General features: G+C 37.3%; 4 protein-coding genes across 7 annotated transcripts in view; 2 read left to right on the forward strand and 2 right to left on the reverse strand.

The window, feature by feature from the left end:
* Positions 1-24,349, forward strand: part of LOC129788711 (mucin-5AC) — a 1,053,002-nt gene that overhangs the window by 66,452 nt on the left and 962,201 nt on the right. For 3 of the 4 annotated variants that reach the window (XM_055824967.1, XM_055824965.1, XM_055824966.1), the window contains one exon: positions 7,783-9,258. In XM_055824967.1, coding sequence (XP_055680942.1) covers positions 7,783-7,941 — 159 coding nt within the window. In that variant the 3' untranslated portion in view covers positions 7,942-9,258. Of the gene's footprint in view, positions 1-7,782; positions 9,259-24,349 lie in introns of those variants that run through there. The other variant, XR_008750383.1, reaches the window with a different exon arrangement.
* Positions 708-7,489, reverse strand: LOC129788772 (uncharacterized). The gene is made up of 2 exons (XM_055825106.1): positions 6,688-7,489; positions 708-1,623 (listed from the first exon to the last, which is right to left on the reverse strand). The coding sequence occupies exons 1-2, from the start codon at positions 6,860-6,862 to the stop codon at positions 923-925; spliced, it is 876 nt and encodes a 291-aa protein (XP_055681081.1). The 5' UTR covers positions 6,863-7,489; the 3' UTR covers positions 708-922.
* On the forward strand, positions 9,870-15,126 carry LOC129788364 (ionotropic receptor 21a). The gene is made up of 4 exons (XM_055824339.1): positions 9,870-10,373; positions 11,319-12,535; positions 12,602-13,358; positions 14,986-15,126. The coding sequence occupies exons 1-4, from the start codon at positions 9,870-9,872 to the stop codon at positions 15,124-15,126; spliced, it is 2,619 nt and encodes an 872-aa protein (XP_055680314.1).
* On the reverse strand, positions 15,142-23,974 carry LOC129788741 (cytoplasmic dynein 1 light intermediate chain 1). The gene is made up of 7 exons (XM_055825060.1): positions 23,791-23,974; positions 23,060-23,250; positions 20,467-20,870; positions 20,165-20,394; positions 19,971-20,082; positions 16,826-17,011; positions 15,142-16,763 (listed from the first exon to the last, which is right to left on the reverse strand). Exons 1-7 carry the CDS (start codon positions 23,868-23,870, stop codon positions 16,497-16,499), a joined length of 1,470 nt encoding a protein of 489 aa, XP_055681035.1. The 5' UTR covers positions 23,871-23,974; the 3' UTR covers positions 15,142-16,496.

Below are 24,349 nucleotides of genomic sequence, written 5' to 3' on the forward strand. Positions count from 1 at the left end.
TTACTAGTCATGCCAAAATTGTATAACAAATTTTCATTTTTTCAAGCCAGGATTGAATTTTTAAAGTTTAAGCTTTTAAGGTTTTAAAATTTGATCGGGCTGAATGAGGGCTGAATGAGGGCTGAATGCATTTTTTTTAATAACTTTGCGAATTTCTATGCCAAAAGCTTTACGCATCGAAATTCATAAAAAACATCTCAAAATGCATTCAGCCATGATTCAGCCTGACCTAAACTTAAAACCTTAAAAGCCTGATATTAAAAATTTAGTCCTAAACTCAAAAAGCTAGGCTTTAGTCTATAAAACTGAGGAATGGCTCATGACAAGTTTAGCCCACACTAAAACCTTAAGCGTAGCCTTAAAAAGGAACTCAAACCAAGCTTAACAAACTAATAAGGTCTAGCCTAAAACTATTTAGCTTTGCCCAGAAATCTAGGCTTAGACTGAAAAACTAAGTCCTGGCTTAAGAAAATTTCAGCCTAGACTCTAAAGCTTAAGCGTAGCTTTAAAATGTTTCAGGCCTAGCCTGAAAAATCTAAGTTTGGCCCAGAAACTTAAACCTAGCCTAAAAAACTAAGCTTAGCCTAAAAAACTAAGCTTAGCCTAAAAAACTAAGCTTAGCCTAATAAACTAAGACCTGGCTTAAGAAAACTTAAACCTATTCTTAAAGAAACTGAAATGAACCTCTTTTCATGGAAAAGAAAAGATTTTCTTTTTACTTTTGCACTACGGAATTTTATTTGGGACTTTCAATTTTCATGATTAAAATTGGCAAGAATTAAACCATTTCTTTTATCCACAAGTAGGCAACTTTAATTTAAATTATTTAAGAAAAAGAAAAGCAAGGATTGAAATTTAGAATTTTACAAGTTACTTTAAATGACTTTTATGTTGGGCGCCACTCGTCATTCGACGAGAATTGTTAAACATGAAACATAGTTACTTGATACAGGTTTTCGCTGATTCCTGTCTCTTCTGCGAGTGTCCTCGCACGCCACGTCCCATTGACATCCATCGGCATCTGGCTTGAGGACTTTCCCCATTCCCGGGAGGGAATCCATGTCAGCCACTTGGTGTTCTCTGGATGCTGCTTTCCCCAGTCCCGAGAGGGGATCCATGTCTTCCACTTGGTGTTCTCCTGATGCTCATCCTTCGGCACCAGGCTTGAGGACTTTCCCCATCCCCGAAAGGGAATCCATGTCCTCCACTCGGTGTTCTCCTGAAGCTCATCTCGGTGGAGGGCATCTTCACAACCGTCGGTCTCGCGACGCACAGCACGCAGAATTCGTCTCCCACGACGAATGTTGCAGTGTAGAAGCTTCTTCCATCTTTGGGTACTCACTTCTGCCCTTCTTCTGCCATTGGCTCGGCAGTGAAAGGGTTTTCCTTTGCTCACGGAGCCCGTGGGGTCACATCCATCGACATGGGGCCTCGTAGACGGCAGCATCTTTTCCCTTCCAGTGGGAGAGCGATGGTACTTCTCTTCTTCGCACTTCGGGTGCAGCCCCTTCCGGCTCAATCCGGACAGTAGCCTCTTCCGTCCACTCACGCGCGGATCACTCAACGACATTCTATGGGGATTTTGGGGCCAAGAGCTCGGCTCCCCAATTCCGTGCGGATACTCTGGGAATCAAGACACAACTGATATTAAAATAAATTTCCAATGAGGAGGGGACGTCACAAATCTCATTAATCTGTCCCACATAAAACCTCAGAAAAAACAATTCTAGCAGTTGGCCAATATTAAGGTTGCGAGACTGAAAAATTTAATGAAATTTATGAAATTTACGACAGTTTGAAAAATCAAGAAAATCCATGGAAAAGCGAACGCTACATCACCTCTTAGTTACAAAAGAAAAAAAAAAGGAAATAAAAAAAAAGAAAAGAACTTTTACTTATTCTTAATAAGGTGATGTAGGCAAAGGAAATTTTACTTTTAAAATCTTTTAAACATTGGCAAAGGACAGAAGGGCTGGCATCGGTTTCTTCCACGTTCGGCGTAATTATTTAATGAAACTTTATTGGGTGAATTAAAGAATTTATGCCTCCATATTTACTATAATAAACCAAAGGGAATATGAGCTGATCGCACCTAGAAGAGGTGAAAACTATGGGGATTATGTATCCCGCTCCTCCAAACCCTCGAGTGAATGTCACGCCCTTTAGAAAAGGTTTCGAGGTGGAAAAAGGCAAGGAAAGGAATTGGAAGGGAAATCAAGGAATGACAAAGGATATCTTTGTTCTAATTGCCCTTCTTCTTCAAAACCCACAGTCTTCTTCTCCCCAACCCTGCAGATTGAGTTTCTTCAGGTTCGTCAGACTCAAAATTACCATGAAATGAAAAAAATTTTAAATACTGATCAACATCTCCTTCAACTTGTGGATCTAGATTAGCTTAAAGATCCATTATTATTTCGAGAGTCACAAAAGTGAAGGAGAGAAAAAATGTTTTCTTTGAGGAAACTGAGATTTTACGGAAGGCGGTGTGATTCTAATAGAGCTTCCGGAGCTCTCTTCAAACTGATGGTCACTCTCTCTTTACCAGCATTTGCTATTAGCAACGCGGAAGTGTTTGTGTGGGGAAAGGTGAGATGGACTTTAAATTTATCTCCACTTCTCTCTCTGATCCTTCCGCAAACTCGTAAGACATTGACTCACGCGCTTTGCATAACGTGAGCCTTGGACAACGGATTTGGGGGGCGAAAGATCCTAACTGCGTTAACCACTGCTGGCATCTCTCGTTGGCTCCTCGCTCCATAAGTCTCCCGAGAACCTTAAGACTTCACACACGTCCACTCGTCCATTGTCCCTTCTTAGCCGACACCAACTCCCCACAGGAGCATCTCATCAGATGGTCTCCAGGCAAAGAATCCTCAACGCCGCTTCTCCTTCTCTCTCTCTCCTCCTTCTGTCTTCTCCTTCTCTCTTCTCCTCCTTCTCTCTTCTCCTCCTTCTCTCTCTCCTCCTCTCTCTCTTTACTGAGTTCACCTCCCCTCGGCATTTCACCGGCCCCCCTACCCTATTTTTTATTCCTCCAATCTCCAGTCCACCCGGAGGCCCAAAATTACTTTCTTTCTCCTCATTCTCTTTCAAAAAAACGTAGATGGGGTGGAATTTAGACATGGGCACGAACGGGGTGAACCTTCGATGAAGATTTGGCTTTTCAGGGCCTCGGCTCCATCCGTGAGATTGCGTACTGGGTGGATGTGAACTCAGTCGCCGCCACCATTCGAGCAAAAGGCTCATATGCAGAGTTATCCCAGGTTGGTGTAAAGGACCACCCCTTTCATTGGGCTCTTTGTCAATCTGACTCCTGTTTTGCCTTTCTCTCTTCTCTTTCGCCGCTCAACTCCTCCACCACTCTTCAATTTTCGACGATTCCTTGCCTCGAGGTCACCGTCAGAGAGCACCTATGAAAAGAAGGAGACAACCTTGGAGGTACGCCGTCCTCGCTTTCTTGTGATTCATCCACGAGCCCACGAGAATAAGTATGGGTCCAGATGACACTTTTCTGCCCTACCATTGGAGGTGGTCGCATGGCAACAAGAGGAAGGAATCTTTCTATTATTTCATGTGATTATTTTTTTTTCCGCGGACTAGACGAGAATGCAAAAGGAGTATTGACTCTACTAGTTAGGTGGGATGGGTCCTATGCATCTTGTGCATGTACTTTCATAGGATTGGGAAGGATGGAATTAATTGGATTCTGCCAAGTGCAGGGGAAAGAATTCGAGGAACAAACATCTCCGATTACGAATCAACGAATGCCATCCGAAAGAGCTCTTGCCAAACAAGGCATGATACGACTCTAACAAATTTTAAAACGTGACTCTCACCAAGAATGCTGATACTCATGCAAAATCTCTCCTCATACTGCAACTATTGAGGAATCAACAATAATAAATTTTCCAATTAGCAATTCGATACCTTCCTTCCGGTTTGAACAAAATGAATAAATATGGAGAGAGGAAGTACAGACAGTTAAAACCTAGTTCCTGCGGAACATGCTTCAATTAACTTCTCTCCTTGCAAAACCTGTACAAAAGGGCATTAACCAATCTCAGAATAAATTCAGATCCTGGTTTAATGGTGATATTGGATGATTGGAAATATTTAGGAAAGGAAAGAGAATGCAAGGGTCAACAAAGTCAAACCCTGGGGTTGGCGATGAATTTCAAACGAGAAAAATAAAAAGAAAAGAAAGTGGAGGATCTCGAACCGACCAGACGTTCCCAACGAATTATCAAAAGAGAATCACCCATTTAGAGTATTAATTGTTCTCACAAGAGGCATCGAAGCAAAAGCTAATCAAGATTCCTTGAGATCCTCACACAGAGGGTGCGAGGAAAGTAACCACCAACGGTCTCACATCTCAATGGGGTCGGATGGATCTGGGAGAAGCTACACATCTCCTCAAACCAGAATCCACGGCGAAACTTCGGGACGAATCCCAAAATTTTTCCGGCGAGCTCTTCAAAAGGGAAGGACTCACATCCGAACTGGATAAACCAGACTAAAGCTGGGAATCCCGTGGAAGGAGGCGCCACTTCACGACGGGGAAAGAAAACAAGAGGTCTCGTGAAAAACATACGCCGAAAAACCACTGAGGAGACCTCCATCCCCGGATAGAAAATCTAACGCTTAAACAAGAAAGCTTTCCAAGGATGTTTGTACTACCTATTCAGTAGGTTTAATTTAAAATAGATTAAGCAATTCTCTCCCTTAAATTCCAAGCAGCAATGCAAGCTGTTCCAAAAACATCCTTATCAAATGAAAAGCGCTAATTTTCCATAAACCCATCACCGTTCGTCAAACGCTAACGCAAGGACAGAGTTTACGACAAGCGATCCGCCAAATTCCGTTCAACCCGCTTAATCAATTGCCTAAGCAAGATACGAGGTCCGGAAAATAAACGGCCGCCCATCCTGAGTCGGCTCGCATCGCATGCTCAACGCCCGATGCAGGGATCAGGAAAACGCGAGAATTAATAAATTTTAAATTCAAAATTAAATAAAGGAAAACTTTCAGCAAGAAAATTGTGATCAGAAAACTTCAATCACAACTATTCTGATTAGCAAATTCCCTACCGCAAAATTCGTTTAGAATCGGAATTAACATGGGAAAAAAAAAGGAAAATTTGCTAGAAAATTCAATTTGGTCGCCATCCACCGAACCATATGCCATTTGTCCTGCCACATAATTGCTTTTTAAAGGAAAAGGGGAAATTGTTTGCAAAAAGAATAGACAAATTAATTGCATTTAAAGCACTTGGGTTCAAAAGCTTTATTCCAATATCCGTGAATCTTTAGCACGGTGCACGTGTCAGCAATATATTCTGAACTTGGAAAACTTCAAAAAAAAACAGAATAACTTCCCTCATTCCATCATTGCCCGCAGGACGCAGCACGCGAGAAAAGCGGGTCACAAATGGTCCAGCAAATTCTGTTCAACCCGCTTAATCAATTGCCTAAGCAAGATACGGGGATCAGAAAATCGAAGGGCACCCGCCCCCGATCAACCCACAGCGCATGCCCCGCGTTCAATGGCAAAACGAGGAAATACTCCAATAAATTAATTCAAAACCAAATTCAACCAATCAAAGTCCAAGAGGACTGATCGCAAATAAAAAGAATCAAAACTAATTGAAAGTACAATTCCCCAACAGTGCATAATTAAAGATAAAAGAAAAGATTTAAAATTATGCACCGGTAAAATTTTAAAATTCTCGCAAAAAAAATTTTTGAAAAAGAATTACTACTAAAGAATCCCCAAAATTTTTAGGGGACAAAGTTTAATTTAATCTCTCAACCATTATCTCAAAAGAGATCACCGCTATGTGATAAGCCAACACACTTTGACCGTGGAGCAATGTCATGGCTCCACAAGGTTAAATGAAAGTCAAAGATTTCCGGGGTTTTCCTCATCATTTCGAGGAAATCAAATTTCCCGCTCTCTCCCTCAAGGAATTTTAAATTTTCAAAGGGACTAAATGAGATCACAAAACTCCACAGACAATCACAATGTTAGCAAACGACACAATTTGCATGAAAATTTTTATAATAAAATTTGAAAAAGAAATCTTTAATAACTTTAGCATATAATGTCGATCTCAGGGAGAAAGCCTGTCGAATTTACGCGTTTCGACTCTCTCATTCGTCCTGAGATCGCATGAAAAACTGAGAGGTTCTGGGGGAAAGGAATTGCCACAAATATCCCTTCATTCATCCCCAGAACGGCTCTCTATTCAAAAGAAAATTAACTTTAACAGCCTGCCCACACGGCTAAATTCAGAAAAAATGATAAAACATAAGACTCTTTCAATACCAAAACCATATCTCTTCAAATAAAAAGAAAAAACGGCAAAAAAAAGAAAAATTCTCAAAGGTGAGTTACTTAAGAGCGCATAGTTGGGCGCCATTGAAATGAACCTCTTTTCATGGAAAAGAAAAGATTTTCTTTTTACTTTTGCACTACGGAATTTTATTTGGGACTTTCAATTTTCATGATTAAAATTGGCAAGAATTAAACCATTTCTTTTATCCACAAGTAGGCAACTTTAATTTAAATTATTTAAGAAAAAGAAAAGCAAGGATTGAAATTTAGAATTTTACAAGTTACTTTAAATGACTTTTATGTTGGGCGCCACTCGTCATTCGACGAGAATTGTTAAACATGAAACATAGTTACTTGATACAGGTTTTCGCTGATTCCTGTCTCTTCTGCGAGTGTCCTCGCACGCCACGTCCCATTGACATCCATCGGCATCTGGCTTGAGGACTTTCCCCATTCCCGGGAGGGAATCCATGTCAGCCACTTGGTGTTCTCTGGATGCTGCTTTCCCCAGTCCCGAGAGGGGATCCATGTCTTCCACTTGGTGTTCTCCTGATGCTCATCCTTCGGCACCAGGCTTGAGGACTTTCCCCATCCCCGAAAGGGAATCCATGTCCTCCACTCGGTGTTCTCCTGAAGCTCATCTCGGTGGAGGGCATCTTCACAACCGTCGGTCTCGCGACGCACAGCACGCAGAATTCGTCTCCCACGACGAATGTTGCAGTGTAGAAGCTTCTTCCATCTTTGGGTACTCACTTCTGCCCTTCTTCTGCCATTGGCTCGGCAGTGAAAGGGTTTTCCTTTGCTCACGGAGCCCGTGGGGTCACATCCATCGACATGGGGCCTCGTAGACGGCAGCATCTTTTCCCTTCCAGTGGGAGAGCGATGGTACTTCTCTTCTTCGCACTTCGGGTGCAGCCCCTTCCGGCTCAATCCGGACAGTAGCCTCTTCCGTCCACTCACGCGCGGATCACTCAACGACATTCTATGGGGATTTTGGGGCCAAGAGCTCGGCTCCCCAATTCCGTGCGGATACTCTGGGAATCAAGACACAACTGATATTAAAATAAATTTCCAATGAGGAGGGGACGTCACAAATCTCATTAATCTGTCCCACATAAAACCTCAGAAAAAACAATTCTAGCAGTTGGCCAATATTAAGGTTGCGAGACTGAAAAATTTAATGAAATTTATGAAATTTACGACAGTTTGAAAAATCAAGAAAATCCATGGAAAAGCGAACGCTACAAAACTTGAACGTGACCCAGAAACCTAAGCCTAGTCTAAACAACTTAAGCGACTTAAGCCTATCCTTAAAAAAAATTCTAGACATAGCTTAAAGAAATTAAAACAGATTTTACTAACAAATTTCACCCTTAATCATCAATTTCTTTCCATAAAAAATATTTTAAAAAAATAAAAACAACTAACCTTAATTTCTCGACCTTCCAGGGACGTCCTAAACGCTGCAACAATCCAAAAGTGTGCAATCTGTGGCATAAATCCGGCGTGAGGTACATGCGAACGTGCCAGCCGTGTCCGGATATCTACCCCTGGACCGGCAAGACTGGAATTCGATCGTCTCGCGTTGACAATGAAATTGAGGAGTGAGCTCAAAACTCCTCCAGAGCGCCAATTTTGAGCGCGTTGACTATTGATGATGAATTTCAACACAACAACAACAAAAAACCCTATGAACAGCAAAATGAGAATTAATCAATATTTTATTTTTAGTACTGATGAGAAAAAAAACAAGAAAAAATTAATTAGTGTGACAAAAAAATTGTGAATTTGGCTTATTAATTTATTTATTGCTGCAAATGAAAAGAAAATCAAAACCCCCTTTAAGATGGTCAAAAGAAAAGTCAATTAATTTCTGAAAAAAAATCAACTTTGCGCGCCTTTAGCTGCGTGTTTTTTGTGATAAAATGAATGTATTACTTTTTTTGGGGGAGGCACGGAGAAGTCTCTCCCAAGAAAAAAAAATGTGAAAGAATACTCCTGGCGCAAGTTCAGAGATCAATTGATGCTTAATTATCACAAAAATGAAGAAGAAGAGAAATGTTCAACTTTTAGCAGTGTTGATAAGGTGTCCAGTACATCGTATTGCCGACAAATGAGATTTGTTTTATCACTTAATTTATGTGAGGATTTATTCGAAGCCATTTTTTTTACTTAATTTTATTGACGACTTTTAGTGGATTCTCCGGAGAATATTTTAATTTCGATTGTGCGCGCCGACGTGTCTCGCGGTAAATGATGGGCTGCATACCTTTTTGACTTAATATAAAATGAAAAAACCACGACAAAGAAATGATGGCGAATTTAAATGTTTAAGATTTGATATAAATGATGAGTGTGAGAAGGAACAAAATATCGTATTATGACTTCTTCTATCTATTCAATAAAGCTTCTTCTCCTTAATTTTTAAGTCCTCCTTCTTAATCCTCTACACTCTTCTTCTAAATTCTCTCTAAGAACTTTCTTCTTTCTTATTTGAAATCTTTTTCTTTTCTTTTATTTATCTCAAAATTTATTTCTTTATTACTTTTTAAATCTCTCTCTTTTCCCATGAGCTTTATTCTTTATGGTATGTCTATGTTTTTCAATGCTTTAGAAGTTTCATGTTAAAATTTAAAAAAAAAATGTGAATTCCGCGCAAAATGAAAATTTTCTTTGAAAATTAAATTAAAAAAAAACTTGTACATGTCGAGAAAATTTAGAGATATTTCTGCTTCGACTTTGGGAATTTGGAAAATACATTATATACCTACCCTAATAGGAATTTTCCCCTTCCGATGTGTCCATTGAGAAATATCTGAAACACTCTATGTAATTATTTTATAGGCTTTATGTAATAAAACAAAAAAAGAAATGAAAATGTATTAGAAATAATAAAAGAGAAAATTATATTTAAAAAGAAATAAATTGGATTTGTTTTTCTTTCTGCATGGCGTCTATATTGGGTAATTCGAGTTGATTTTATTTAGTTAGAGGATTTGAGCGATGAAGCAACACCGAAGAAATTAATTTATGTTTTCAACTTGACTTTTTTATGCTTTTTCATGATTTTTTGGTAGGTAAGTATTTTTTTGTATCAAGGGGATTTATCTGGATGAAAAATAAACAAATATTCGGAATTTTGTATCAAATATTCGGAATATTTTATAAATATTCTCCGTATTTATTAAAAAAAAGAGTAATAACAAAAAAGTAAGTAAAAAAAATGCAATTAAATCCATAAAATGTACATAAAAACAAATAAAATTCTCAAATTTAAAGGAAAATTCCCAAAAAATCGATACATAATGATAATAATCTGCTTATTTTAGAACTTTTCCCTTTCTACTCTCACCCAATATCGTAAACCCCTCAATGTGTGACTTTTCCTGCTTTTCCCTCATGCAGGTGTTCCATCATAACATTTCTGAATATTTAATCCCTTCATTTATTGCTCACTGCGGCTATCCTCGCAAGCCATAAATGTGGAAGGCTATAAAAGCCACGAGAATCCCTCAAAAGGCTACCCAGTCGTGAAGATGAACGTGAAAATCTCAGTTGTTCTCACCCTGTGTGCTTTCCTCACCACAACTGTGAGCCTCCTTGAGGAGGAGGAGTGCCCCCGTGTCCTGGATTACCTCCAAAATGCCACCACCAACAATTTAATTAAAAAAAGTGTCCAAAAACGTTTTGTTGATCCAACTTTTCGTGGTAATCCCAAAACTCGCGAGGAAGTCTGGCATAGTAATTTCAACACAACCTCCTCTTCTTTCGATCAAACCCCATCCTTAATTATTCTTCTCAATAAAATCACAACGCAATACCTCAATTCGTGCATCCCAGTTATTCTCTACGATAAATTCGTGCAAAATTCAGACAGCGTTATCCTACAGAAACTCTTCCAGACCTTCCCAATGAGCTACATTCACGGTAGGATTACTCAAAACTACACAGTGGAGAAGCCGGAATTGCTGCAAGTAGCCACAGATTCAAAATGCCGGAGCTATATTCTCTTCCTTGCGGATGCAATGATGACACGAAAGGTGAGAATTTTGTGGGAAGTTTTTATTTTTTTTTTAGTGACTAAAAGAAAAATTAAAGTGAAAGGAATCAAGAGGCATTTATCTGGTGAATATTGGGACACTTTGTTATGGAATATTTAATATTGAAAACGGGATCCAATGGATCGAATATTTTCTAACGAATTCCACAAGTTTTAAGCGCAATTTTGAGCATTTCCAAAGCAATTTTTACACTTTTAAATGCATTTTATGGCTTCAGAAACACATTTTGTGCTTTTTTAATTTACATTTGAGATGAATTTATGTTCGTTTTGTTAGATATTCGGTTATTTTTATTGTTTATGGACTCTTATTCAAAGTTTTGGAATTTTCTTAAACATTGGGCATAATTCAGCGACCAAGAAACCCTTGAAATCTTTAAATTTTGTACTGAAATTTCAAGATTTCAAGCGAATTTCAAGGGTTTCTTGGTCGCTGAATAAGGCCCATTTTGTGCAATTTATATGGATCTTTATTGCTTATTGAGCTTGTTTTTGACTACAAAGCAGGATTTTTTGGATTTTTTAAACTTTTTAATAATTTCCTTCTAAGTTTTATTAACAGTTCTTTTAATCTAATTATCTGTCTTCTTTTTCCCAGATTTTTTGTTAATTCTCGACATTCTCGAATTTTTTTTGTGTTATTCCAACAAACGATATGCGTTTTCCTAATTTTCCTATAATATTCCGAATATAAACTTAATATTCTTCAAATATTCCGAATATTTAGTACAAAACACGAATATCTGTTTTTTTTTATTCAGATAATCACCCCTCCTTAGTCAAAGGAAATCTTTGCAAATAAATTGCTTCCTGCCTTTTTCATTGCTGAATTAGCTTGATTTATCTAGCATGATTGATAAAACAAGAAAAATAAGAAAATAAAAAATATTCACAATTTAATTCGTTTGGCTTTAATTCCCTCTAGGTTTTGGGTCCACAAATCCGTGCACGTGTCGTTGTAATCCCCCGGACAACACAATGGAAGCTCCAGGAATTCCTCTCATCACCCCTTTCGCGTGATATTGTGAATCTCCTTGTTATTGGGGAATCATATTCATCGGCAGAAGTCTCCAAAAAGCGCCCCTTTGTCTTGTACACGCACAAACTCTATGCAGACGGTTTGGGTGCCAATAAGCCCATCGTGCTGACATCGTGGATCAATGATAGGCTCAGCCGACCTCATGTGAATCTCTTCCCGCCAAAATTCCTCAAGGGCTTTTCTGGGCATCGCTTCCTCGTGGCTGCTGCGCATCAACCACCATTTGTGTTCAAGAAGAAATCCACCGATGGCGTGGGTAATGTCAACATTGCATGGGAAGGACTTGAACTGCGCCTGCTGAATATCCTCAAGACCAAGCTGAACTTCACTTATGAAATTATGGAGCCACACAATCAGAAACTCAGCTCCGGCGATGGAGTTGTGCAGGAGGTGGCTCTTGGAACGGCGGACATTGGAGCTGGGGGGGCGTATGTGACGACCCAACGAATAGCGGATGTTGAGATGACCGTTGGGCATTCACGTGATTGTGCCGCCTACGTGACACTCATGTCCAAAGCTCTGCCACGATATCGTGCAATTCTCGGACCCTTCCAGTATCCCGTGTGGATTGCCCTCACCTTCACATACCTCGTGGCAATCTTCCCGCTTGCCTTCTCCGATCGCCTAACCCTGAGTCACCTCTATGGGAATGCCGGAGAAGTGGAGAATATGTTCTGGTACGTCTTTGGAACATTCACCAATTGCTTCACATTCATTGGTAAGTATTCGTGGAGTACAAGCAAGAAGGACTCCACGAGGATGCTCATTGGATGGTATTGGGTCTTCACAATCATCATTACATCCTGCTACACGGGATCCATCATTGCCTTCGTCACTCTGCCCATTTTCCCAGCAACTGTTGACTCAATTGATCAACTTCTCAGTGGATTCTATCGCTTTGGGACGTTGGAGAAAGGTGGCTGGGAGTACTGGTTTGCCAATTCCACGCACAAGGATACAGCACGTCTTATAAAAGATCTGGAATTTGTTCGTGATATCCCTGAGGGTATTAACAATGTCACGAAGGCTTTCTTCTGGTCCTACGCTTTTCTCGGATCTCAACGGGAGCTGGAATATGTTGTCCAATCCAACTACACGGATGAGTAGGTTTTTCATCCCTCAATTCTTGCCCTCTCTCCTCTCAATCTTCTTTATTTATTTTTTTTTAGAACTCTGGGTAAACGATCAGCTTTGCACATCAGTGATGATTGCTTCGGATTATTCTATTCTGCCTTTGCAATGCCCAAAGATTCCGTCTACACGGATCCCATCAATGAAGCCATCTTGCGAATGCAACAAAGTGGTTTGATTGATAAACTCTCAAATGAGGTGTCGTGGGCAATGCAACGCACCCCTGCTGGGAGACTCCTACAGGTTATCCCGGGGAAAGTGGCAGCAGTTGCAGTGGAGGAACGTGGCCTCACTCTCGCAGACACCGAAGGGATGTTTCTGCTCCTGGGAATGGGCTTCGTCCTTGCACTGGCTGCTCTAGTTTCCGAATGGGTTGGTGGATGCACGAAAAAATGCAAAAGTATCCTCCTGAAGCGTCGTCGTCGTGCCGAAGGGCTCCCATCGGAGGAAGTCTCCGAAACCACCTCATACCATCCCAATTCCATTCAACCAGATCACCAAGCAAACTCGGAGTTTCACTTGAGTGGCATTGCGAGTCAATCGGAGAGGGAAATAGGGCGCGAAGGCAGTGAGAAGACTCCACGAAAGGCAATGAGCCTGAAGAGCCTCAATCAGCACACACTGAAGGAACTATTTGATGGCCCAAAGAGGAGGCATTCAACGGTTATCCTCATGGATGGGCAAATGATGACGGATGCTGAGGCACTGGAGAAGCTTCAGCAGAAGCACGAGGAAGCTGATTCGATTAATATTTTCCGACTTTTTGGGTATCTCGATAAGGAAATCCAAGAAATGGTGAGTTAACCCTTCGCTTCTTTACAAGCTTTTTTGTCGTTGCTTTTTAAATTTTGAAAAATTGTTTTTTGTTTCATTTTTTTTTAAAATTAAATTAAAGAACTTTTATCATTTTTATCTTAAACAATAATGATTTTCGGGGTTTTTCTATGCGGTTAAATGGGGGTTTCTCACCCAAAAAAACTCACGTTTTCCAGAGCTTTCGGTTCCATTCGGAGCCTTCTTCAGTGGCCACAGAGAGAAGGAATTTATACGAAAAACCCAAAAAATCATTATTGTCGCCCCACGTCGGAAAATCACTACTTTATCTTAAATATATTTTTTTTTCAAAATCCTAAAACATTCCAAACTATAAAACGATTCAATGGGTATCATTGACGATTATTTCTCTACGAGTAGAAAATTATCCTTTTGTTTATGATTACCCGGCTGGCAAACATTAAGCAAAGAAATCCTTAATTTCCAAGGAACACGACAAATTAAATAAAAAGTTCTTTTGAATGATAAAAAAAACTGAATCTATAAGACGGCGATTCTGATAAAAATCTTTCATTTTCTTTTCTAACAACTTAAAAATCATTGTAAGATTTTGACAGTTGATGTTTTTTAAATCCTTCTATTGTCGTTTTATGAAAGAAAAATTAAGAATAAGTTGTTACAGAAAACAGCCGAAAAGATCTTTAAAGAACCCTGAAAAAGTAATTTTCCTTCAAAAACAAGATTCGATATTATAAGATTTTTCTCAGAATACAAAAAATCTTATAACTGATAAATTGTAAGAAAAGAAAAGATTTATACACAGAAAATAAAAGTTCGTCGAAAGTTCGTAGAAGGTTCGTTATTTACCCATTATTGGTTTTATGGGAAAATCAACCTCCAGTTCGTAAAATGGGGTCTCACTCCTTTTTCGTAAAAAGGTTCGTAGTTTTGAACTCCAGATTCGTAGTTTTTCACCTCCATGTTCGTGAAGGTTCGTAAATTCCTTTAATAAGCAATTTGCCATCTTTGGCTCTTCCGGGAATAAATGTTAAAGATTTTTACCGCCTTTCTGGCCATTTCTGTTCATCTGGGTATTTGATACCATCACTGAACTTCCATATCCTCCTGATCCTCCTGACCAATACTAGATTTTATGCATTCCTTACACAAAAGTTAGGAGTTTTTGCCGGATTTATGGTCACTCCTCCTTAGTAATGATGAAGTGACCTCAGGATTGGGGATCTCATCCCAGAATTGCGCTAATGCTTCATGCGTTGAATAACACAAAATAACAGACTTGTGACGTCATTGTTTGAATTTTTGGGCAAATATTTAACGTCTTTTCTGGGATTATTGATTTTCTCAGAAGTTTTATTTGGGATTTCTTATTCTTTGTTTGTCTACATAATAATAAACCATGTCCTGATTAATCCTTAGAACGAGGAATATTTCTATACTGGAGTGTGTAAAATCCTTTCAAAGGGGTTATGCAGAATAAAAGAAAAAATACCTTAAAACATTAAAATAATAATTTTATATTTTTTTATTAATTCAAACCTTTTTTCTGACCATTCTGGAAAAAAATGCTTTTTAAATTAAAATTTTCAAAAAAAATATTAAAAAATCTTTTTAAAAAAAAAAATTACAGGAAAAACCAGCACTAAATGGCGGCTCCCTTGATGCTGAAATCATCCATGAGGTGCATGAAGTTGAGATAAATCGTCCTGCAACACCATTTAGCTGTGAAAAAATCGACGAAGCCTTCGGGGAGAAGGTCACACACCCATAAAAATATTTTTGCAAATGAGTTGTGGTTCTCTTTTATTTTCTCAATTTGCTATAGTTTTTTTACATTAATTTTTTGCGGTGACTTTCCCACCAAAGAAATCACCAATCAAAGCACAAATATTTTTTTGTTTTTCATTAATAAGTATTCTTTCATGTTAATTATTCTTGTCTTGAGGGAAGAGTATCAATATTTCGAAAATTTCTTTTTACAAAATGAAAAAAATAGATGAAAATAGAAATTAATTTGCAATGAAAAAGACTTTCTCGGCATTGTTAATTTTTCTTTTTATTAAATATTCTATTTGAAAAGTTACTAAATGATGCAAATTTTTTTTTGTGCAAAGATTTTGTGTGCAAAAGTTAAGAAATTTTCATTTTAGCCAAAAAAAATTATGATGAAAAATGATTCAGAGACTCATGAATGGCTATCAAGACAGAGCTTATAAAAAAAAACTTTTTTTCGTATGGACAGAAAGGATTATTTTGAGAAATAAAAAATAGTAAAAAATAAATTAAATTTATCTCTCCATCTAACATTAAATTGTAAAATCATGTTAAATTTCCTCTCCACACGCTCTCTCGCTCTCGCTCTCAAAATATTATTAATATATTTATAATTATTGTAATGTAATTACTCGAAAATAAATACTTTTTAGCAGCACTTTATAATTAAATCTTTATCATTTTATTTTTCTTCTTTTTATTATCCCCATTTTTTTTAGCTGTGATTCTTTCTTCATTTTAATTCTTCATCTAAACGAGTTAAGTTTTCTTTTTTTTCTTTTTTATCTTTATACACATAATTCTCTCCTCTACACTCAATCGGTCTTCTCCCACGCATTGCCCTTTCATCCGAATCTCCTTTTCCCCTGTGGGAATTTGGGGAGGGGGTGAGGCGCGGAGGAAGAGGGGAAAATGGCTCTCTTTAAACAAAATAAAAAACAACAATCTCTCTAATCTATACAGACACAAAATAAACATTTGGAAGGCTTTTTTTTTGCTTTAGAATAATTTCATCTTTAACTGGGCATCGCGATTTTGTTCTTTTACAGAAATTAATTAAAATAAAATATTAATAAATTGCACAGAAACAGCGGCAACTGCAGGAACCACGCAGAGCCTTTCGTAGAAAGGGCAGCAGTAGTAGGTTTTTTTTTTTTAAATTAAATGAAAGAAAAACCCGAGAAATTGAGAAGAAACTCCTCCAACTTATCCTTCCATTATCTTCTGTTTCTTTTCTTTTTTTTTTTGGAATATCAGAATGTCCCTTCATTACGTTTTCTTCCTCTTCCCTTCAACTCTTGTGGTCAGAGGAATATTTTCCTTTTAATCAGCAGCAATTTTTGCTGGATATTGTGCTCCTCTTCCCACTCACAATCTCATATTTCTCGTCAATCGATCGAGTTCCGCGGCTGCATCTGTTCGTACACTCAACTTATCCCCAGTTGTACCCTCTTCCATGCCATTTGGTGGCTGTCTTGTAGCCCCACTCACATCTGGACTCCGTGGAGTGGTACCCATTTCCCCACCCGTTGCAGGCCCACCCGGAGATCCAGATTTTTTATTCAGCAATGAATTGAAGAAATTCGCCAAGACTCCCTCCCCACCAGGCGTCCCTGGCGTCAGTTTGGCATCAATCTACGCATAGAAAATTTATTCAAATAAACCTCCTTTTGCTAAATAAATTAAATCCTTCCTACCTTCTTATTAGGTGATCCCTGACTCCCCGTAATTGGCGTTCGTGGTGACACCTTAACACCCGGTTGACCCCTCATTGGGGACTCTCCACGTGTTGGGGCCTGTCCCTGCAGCAGCAGTTGCTGCTGACGCGCCAAGAATGTCTGTTCATCCTCTGGATGCACCTCAACTTCTCGATTTGTTGCCGTCTTCAAACAAAGACACAAAATGCAACATAAACTACTTTTATCACTTCAAAAGAAAAACTCTAATTTTTTTTTTCAAATATGGAATTCCCGATGACTGATGCAATGTCCACTTACAGAGTCTTTTTCTTAAGAGATTGTTTTCATTAAGATTATCGTGAAAAGATGTTTTTTTTTTGGTAAAACACTCATAGAAAAATTCTTCTATAGGAGAGAGTGGAGCTGGAGAATTAAATACAAAAGATCAAAATAGTATTCAAAAATCTTTTCCTTCTTTGAAATTCTGAGAAAGTTGTTAGAAAATCTATTTTTTCATTGAGAAAATTCAAGGTTAGATGATAAATTGTTCAATAAAATTAATTGCCAAAAATCTAATTATAAAAGAAATAATTTCTTCAAATACAGAAAATTACTTCTTCTAAAAATTCTAAAAAATTCAAATTTTTGCCCCAGTTCTCCCTATGTAACGACAAAAGCTATAAAAGCTGAGCTTTTTATTCAAATTCTAAAAGAAATTGTGAATTCAGCCCTGCGTAGTGTTAAACAGTGAAGCTAACCAGATTAATCTCAATTTTTAAAGCAAATAATTGATTTAAAAAACAATAAAGTGTCGATTAACGTTAAATAGGAAATTGTGGCTAAATGAAAGTTAATTTCAGGTGAGAACTCCCAGAATTTTGAAATAAAACATCCAGAATGAAAAATTAACAAATAAAATGTTTTTAAAAATTCTAAGCAAAAACTTTCTCAAAAAAATTCGTTAACCCTCTCAATGTCATTAGGAGTAAAGTGTCTGACCCCAGAGCTATATTTTGTAATAAAATCCAAATAATTCTGATAGAATTAGTATAGATCTTTTGGAAATAGATTCCTTGATTGTTTGATAAGATTATGTTAAAATTTCAGCTAAATCCGATCACCAGAAAAAAAGTTATTAAAAAAAATATAAGAAATGAGAATTCAAAAATTGACGTAACGGTCAAACTTTTTCGTTTTTTTTTTCAGTTCTAAATCTTATCGATTTTCTCATTTTCTTCCATAAAATCACCCATATGTTATAATTAACTGATCAATCTTAATAATTAAATTGTGATTAGGAAGCAGAAACAAAAATTTTGAATATTAAAAATATGAATATTTAAGAAAAATCGTTCTGTCCCACTTCAGAAAATTTTAAACATAACCTTTAAATCACTAAAATCCAATTTTTAAAGTAATTTTTGGCTGTGACAAGGGGGGTTAATCTGGACAAAATTATTCGGATCTTCGTAAATATTCTGATTATTCGCTAATATTAGATTGTCCAATATTTATCCGGATTTCTAACCTAACATTTTACATTCAATGGGGATGAATGAGACAGAAAATCAAAATTGTACTGAATTTATGTGAATATCTTAGGTTAGAAATCCGTGTAAATATTGGACAAACCAATTTTAGGGTGATTCAGCAAGGAAATTCAAATATTAAATCTATAAGCCTAAAAATGATAAATTTAAGCATAAAAACATTTAAATCAAACCGAAAAGTAGTAAATTCAAACCGAATAGTGCTAATTTCAAGCTGAAAAGTAATAAATTCAACCAAAAAAAAAACTAAATTCAAGCAGATAAATGTATGGTTTTCAGTTCCAAAACTGCACAGATTGAGTAACAAAACTTAAAAAAAAAAACAATAAAAACCCAAAAAAAGATTAAATTCAAACCAAAAAGTTCTAAATACGTTTAGCAAACTGTGTTCGGTTTTTAGCTAAAGATGTTCATGTGAAATCAAATATTTAGATAATTGGAAATATTCAGATGATTCGCTTGAAAACACCCCTTGGGCTGTGATATAAACAGAAAATCTTCTTAGAGTTGTCCAAGAAATCAATAAAATCTCATCTCCGAAAGAATTTGCATAATAATTTGATATAAAGATATATGAGGTCTGCCATGTACCCCATAGCAATGCGCGTGAGTGTTTAAACCTCAGCGCGCATAAGGTTAAAAAATTACTCAATATTTGCATAAGAAAACTAAGCAAAACTATTAATAATTAATTAATAATCGTTAACGATTGACTAAACTGAAGCCTAGTGGTTCAAAGGATCTGAATGAGCTGAATTAAGACTTAAGACTTAAGACAGTCCATGTAAAATATATTTCTTCATGTTCTCTATTCTCAAAGCTAGTCTGAGTATTTATTGAGGCTTTATCTCAACTCAAACTCTCTAAATATCTCCAAAAAATATTCAATTTTGCTTAATCTCTTGAATTTTATATTGTAAAAACCCATCAATTCAGCATTCAAGTGTGATTAAAAGTCAAATATTTGACTAAGCAAGTTTGCTTTTTTTTTTGCATATTAATCATAATTTGAGTGAAAGACTTGAAAAAAAAGTCTCCACAAATGCAAATAATAGGCATTTTTCACTTTTTCCTCGTTTCTTTCAAACTGATAAAGAGCCACGAAATTTTTTTCAATAAATTATGCTTCATTTTATAAATCAAATTCCCTGAAAATTACTCACAACACTTTGTGATAAGATATGTGAGCTCTAATGGAGCTAGTAAATTTAGTTCATTTAGTGACCTTTCTCATTTAATGAGAAATTAGGTCACTTTTTGTCATCACTACGACACCCTATTTGCTGATAAACTTTCACTGATGAGGTCAAAGCTTTTGTGTTGCATCTTTAACGCCCAAAAACACAATTTTTCTATGAAGTAAATGATTGAGATTTATGGATTTTTTTTTCTTCATAAAAAAGATCATTTAGCCAAGAGATTAGTGTTGAGAGAGATCTCTAAATTATGCACAATTTCACGCAATTATCGCGGCGTGTTTGTGTGTGCGATGGAGCAATTCTCTGTAATCTTGAGACACTTTTTTCTCGATTTGCAAAATGCATCAATTAGGGGCTTTGAGGTCAAGGCAAAAGGGGGAACAAAGATTAATTTTTTTTAAGAAAATTTCTTACCTTCCTCTGTGGAGGAGGCACAATGACATCCGTGTAGTAATCATCGGGTTTGCAGGTCTGCATATTCTCGTACAGGATACTTATTTTTTTCAAGTTATCCCAACCAGCAGGACTACAGAAGAGAAAAAAAAACATTTATTTTGTAAAAAAATTCAACAAATTTCATCTTAATGTGGAGGTAAAATGAAACTTACATGAGAACAGCGTCTTTCTCCACGACAAGAGCCGGTGTCCGGAACGGCAGATCGTAAATTCGATGCGTTAAATATTTATAAAGTAGATCACAGTTTTTGTCTTCTTTAACACTTGTGTAGAAAAGGGAGGCACCATGTGCCAGACAAAATCTCCTTATCCACTGCTGCATAAAGTCAAAGTGCTCATCTCGATAATCAAATTCCTTCTCAAGTGTGGTCATGTAGTCAGTCTGGAAATGAACAAGAAAAAATCAAAATTAAATTCTCTTCAAAAAAAGAAAAAATTTCTCAAGGAGACAAACCTTGGTTACAACAACTACAATGTCCAATCCTAGATTTGTAGTGAGCGCCCCTTCGGGCAGTGGTAACGCATCCAATTCATCGTCTGCCGACGACAGTCTGGTGCTCCTTTTCATGGGTGATCCCGGATCGAGATCATCACCCGCCTCACAGTACGTCTGCCATGCCGTAACGAGCTTCTGTCGTGCCGCCTGCCGTTCCTCCGTCTCCAGCTTCAACTTATCCACATGCTCAGCCAAAATCTTCAACCAATGCTGCAACTGATCGAGCCACGACCACGGGGTATTCATTGAAACAGCCAAAATGACCAACGTGTGTGCATAGCTCTGCTCATTCAGGGCGAATTTCAGGAGATTTGTATGCCCTGGATCACCATCCAGTACCCAAACTCCCAGTCGTGTTAAATCTAATGGAAAAAAATTAAGAATCCATGAGATTTTTATTATTTCTCTCGCACTCTCATCTCTCTCTTTGTTGGATTCGTTCTGAATCGATTTTTCTTTCAACCCCCAAAGACTTTTAAAAGAAGGAAGAGAGGATGCAATGAAATTTAATACAAGATTCGTATTTTTCTCTTTATTTCTCTCTATGCTGTCGTTGTAATTTTGCCAAGAAATTGTTTCTGTCAAGGGGTGTTTATCTGAATAAAAAAAAATATATTCGGATAATTCACCAAAGAAATCAGAATATTCAGGACGAATGGGCCTTATTCAGCGACCAAGAAACCCTTGAAATTCGCTTGAAATCTTGAAACAGTACAAAATTCAAAGATTTCAAGGGTTTCTTGGTCGCTGAATTAGGCCCCTCTTTTTTTCTAATCTTAAATCGGAAAGTACTAAATTCTAGTTAAAGAAGTAAAAATTCAATTTAGTACTTTATAGGCTTAAAAGTACCTTTTCCTATTGTATTCAGTATACTTTTTCAGCTAGAATTTACTATGTTTTTGAATAAAATTAAGTTGAATTTACAATTGCTTCGGCGGGAATTTAGTACTTTTTAAAATTCAATCTTAACACTTGGAGGACTTTACTGGTACTTGCTACCAATTGGAACCTAAAAATCGTCACAGAATAAAATCTATTGGACTTATCTCGATGAATTTAGCATCAATGTGTAGGGAATTTTAATTACTTTAAGATAGCAGAAAGAAAATCTCGAGAAAAGTCTTTTCTTTGGAAGATAATTGAGGTCAAAGTCAGAATCCAACGCGGAGGATCAAATTGGTAATAACTACCAGTCAAAATCCCATACATTTTAGCCATTGTTTTGAGGTTATGTTTCCCCATATTTCCCCAAATAAAGTACTCTTGTTTACTTTTTCTCGGTGAAAATCCTTAATATGGATTAATTTTATTGCCGGAAGTGACTAAAAAGTTTCTTTAAGAACCAAAGTTTGTGATGATTTAGGCGCAATAATAAATTATGCAAAATTGTAGCTAAAAAAGTCGTTTGAATTGGCAATTTTGCATCGATTCGACGCAATTTTTTTTTCAGTGACGATTTTCTCAATTAAATATTTAGTAATTAGATGCAGGAATGCTTGAAGGAGATCAAGAATTAGTGAAACTTTCGATCCTTGTTCAATAAACTGATTAATAATTAATTATTGAGCATATTTTATCGGCTGGTAGTTATTACCAATTTGATCCTCCGCGTTGTGCCAAATGTTGGGTCCTCCAAGTGTTAAAGAAGTAAAAATTCAATTTAGTACTTTATAGGCTTAAATTTAGTACCTCTTCCCATTGTATTCAGTATACTTTTTCAGCTAGAATTTACTATGTTTTTGAATAAAATTAAGTACTTTTAATTATTGAAGTTTATACATTTTCGACTTGAATTTACAATTGCTTCGGCTGTAATTTAGTAGGTACTTTTTAAAATTCAATCTTAAGAAGTAAATTTATTAATTTAAAGTACTAAATTTAAATCGAAAACATAGGGGAGAGCGGGGTTAAAAAAGTCACTTAAGGGTTTAGAAAAAGCTCAAAATATCATATTTCCCAAATGAATAAAGCGAAATGTTTAGCTCATTTCTTTAGGAAATTTACTGCCCTACAACTCTTTCTCAGATCATTTTGTTCTATCTAGCTAGGAAATATGATATTTTAGGCTTTTTCTAAACCCTTAAGTGACTTTATTAGCCCCGCTCTCCCCTACTAAATTCTCCCCAAAAATAAAGTAAATTCTAACCGAAAAAGTTCTAAATTCAATAAGAATTAATTTTAAACCGAAAAAGTACTAAATTTAAGGCGAATATGTATTAAATTTAAGCCTAAATTAAGTACTAAATTCCAGCTGAAATGAGAATATTCAGATTTTCGAAAATATTGTGATTACTCGTTAATCTTCGGATTCTTCGCCAAAATTAGTCAAAATATTCTACAGATAAACGCCCCTTGGTTTCTGTGCAAAATGAGAAAATAACTTCTGAGGGAAAGTCGAAATTCTTATAAGAAATTTTCAAAAGACAAATAAGAATTTAAATCTTATTTGAATCTTGTTGGAAAATTGATAATTTTCCGGATAAAAAAAACAAAGAAATCCCTTCAATTGACATAAATTAAATTGTTTAAAAAAGAAAAATAGAAAACTCACCGTCTCTGTACTCATCGCGAACATCTATGTAGGCATACTCAAGGCCTGATCCCTTCTTGGGGTCCTCGACACCCTGCAATTTAGCAATGAGGCTCGTCTTCCCGGATGCATTGTCCCCAACGACGAGCACCGACTTATTTGATGGCAGCTTTGTACTGCCCTGCTTTTGTACTTCGCCCAAAATTTCAGACCTGCCGGAAGAGGAAGAAACGTATGCTTTGTGTGAGAAATGGGGAATTTCCGTTCAAGAAAAAAAGGCATCCGATGAGTCATCAAGCACTGTGCGCGGAGAGATTCCACCACCTGTTTATCCACCCCCACTCCGACAATTTGCACCCCCTCATGACACTCCAGCTCAGCAACCGCACACAGGATGGGGGTGAGCTGACATTTTACCTCCAATACAGCACATCTGGGGCATCTTGGAAGCACCTTCTTCTTGTCTCTTCCGCAAGGCTTATTGGCCACACCGTGATGTCATCAAATCGCGCACAAACCCAAAGTGGGTGATTAATGTGAAATGCAAAAGTCTCCGCGGATGGGGGGAGAATCGCGTATTAATTTTAATTAGCATATTGTGTGACGACGAGGTGCTTCGAAGTGAATGTGTGTGAAAGAAAATGCTTTGACAATGGGGGCCGACCAAAATAGGCGTTCTCACGGGAGTGCTGCAGCATTTCTCTGCCACGCACCATCCTCCCCCGACCAGTCACAGCGTCATTTTTACTCACCACAGATTCTCCTTGATGTCTGTGCCATCCTTTTTGCGTGTGGTCGCCGTTATACCGTTTGTCTGTGATGTAATTTCCATTTTTCTTGATCCCAATTTTTTTTCTTCACGCAAAACCAGGTATTTTGACAGCCACACTGTGGTGGCGCTACGAGCGTGTTGCTAAAGCGCGAGCACCTCGGCGAGCACCATCATCAAGGTGTCCCAGAAACCACCTCACAACTATTTGATTTTTGCGAATTCGCGGCGCCAAAATTTAGTCTATTAAACTTTTTATAATTTTTATCGCCTTTCTCGCGTTTTCTGCTAAATTTTCCGGGGAAAATCGAATATTTTCTGGGATCAGGAATTAACGAAGCATTGAATGCCATAGCTATGTTCAAAATGTTCATTTTCTCCATTTTCTAATGGGAAAAATGAGAGTCGTGAGTAATCCGAGAACGGCCGGCGACCTGCCCGCCTCCATGCGATAACAGAGCGGTGCCAGAGCAGAAAAATGAGATATGTACTTATTTAAATGATTTCACTACTCCTGGACTTCCTGAATAATTTTTTAGAAA

The sequence above is a fragment of the Lutzomyia longipalpis genome, chromosome 2, assembly GCF_024334085.1.
Source record: "Lutzomyia longipalpis isolate SR_M1_2022 chromosome 2, ASM2433408v1".
Classification (NCBI taxonomy): Eukaryota; Metazoa; Arthropoda; class Insecta; order Diptera; family Psychodidae; genus Lutzomyia; species Lutzomyia longipalpis.

What these genes read in the sequence shown, in the direction of transcription:
- LOC129788772 (XM_055825106.1), bottom strand. Translation starts at nt 6,862, where the DNA reads ATGGATCCCCTCTCGGGACTGGGGAAAGCAGCATCCAGAGAACACCAA. An exon ending in TCAGCGAAAACCTGTATCAA is followed by an intron (nt 1,624 to 6,687) that starts GTAACTATGTTT and finishes CTTGATTCCCAG; the next exon opens with AGTATCCGCACGGAATTGGG.
- LOC129788364 (XM_055824339.1), top strand. Translation starts at nt 9,870, where the DNA reads ATGAACGTGAAAATCTCAGTTGTTCTCACCCTGTGTGCTTTCCTCACC. An exon ending in CAATCCAACTACACGGATGA is followed by an intron (nt 12,536 to 12,601) that starts GTAGGTTTTTCA and finishes ATTTTTTTTTAG; the next exon opens with AACTCTGGGTAAACGATCAG. An exon ending in ATAAGGAAATCCAAGAAATG is followed by an intron (nt 13,359 to 14,985) that starts GTGAGTTAACCC and finishes AAAAAATTACAG; the next exon opens with GAAAAACCAGCACTAAATGG.
- LOC129788741 (XM_055825060.1), bottom strand. Translation starts at nt 23,870, where the DNA reads ATGGAAATTACATCACAGACAAACGGTATAACGGCGACCACACGCAAA. An exon ending in GAGAAAGACGCTGTTCTCAT is followed by an intron (nt 20,083 to 20,164) that starts GTAAGTTTCATT and finishes TCTCTTCTGTAG; the next exon opens with TCCTGCTGGTTGGGATAACT. An exon ending in TGCCTCCTCCACAGAGGAAG is followed by an intron (nt 17,012 to 19,970) that starts GTAAGAAATTTT and finishes CTTTGTTTGAAG; the next exon opens with ACGGCAACAAATCGAGAAGT.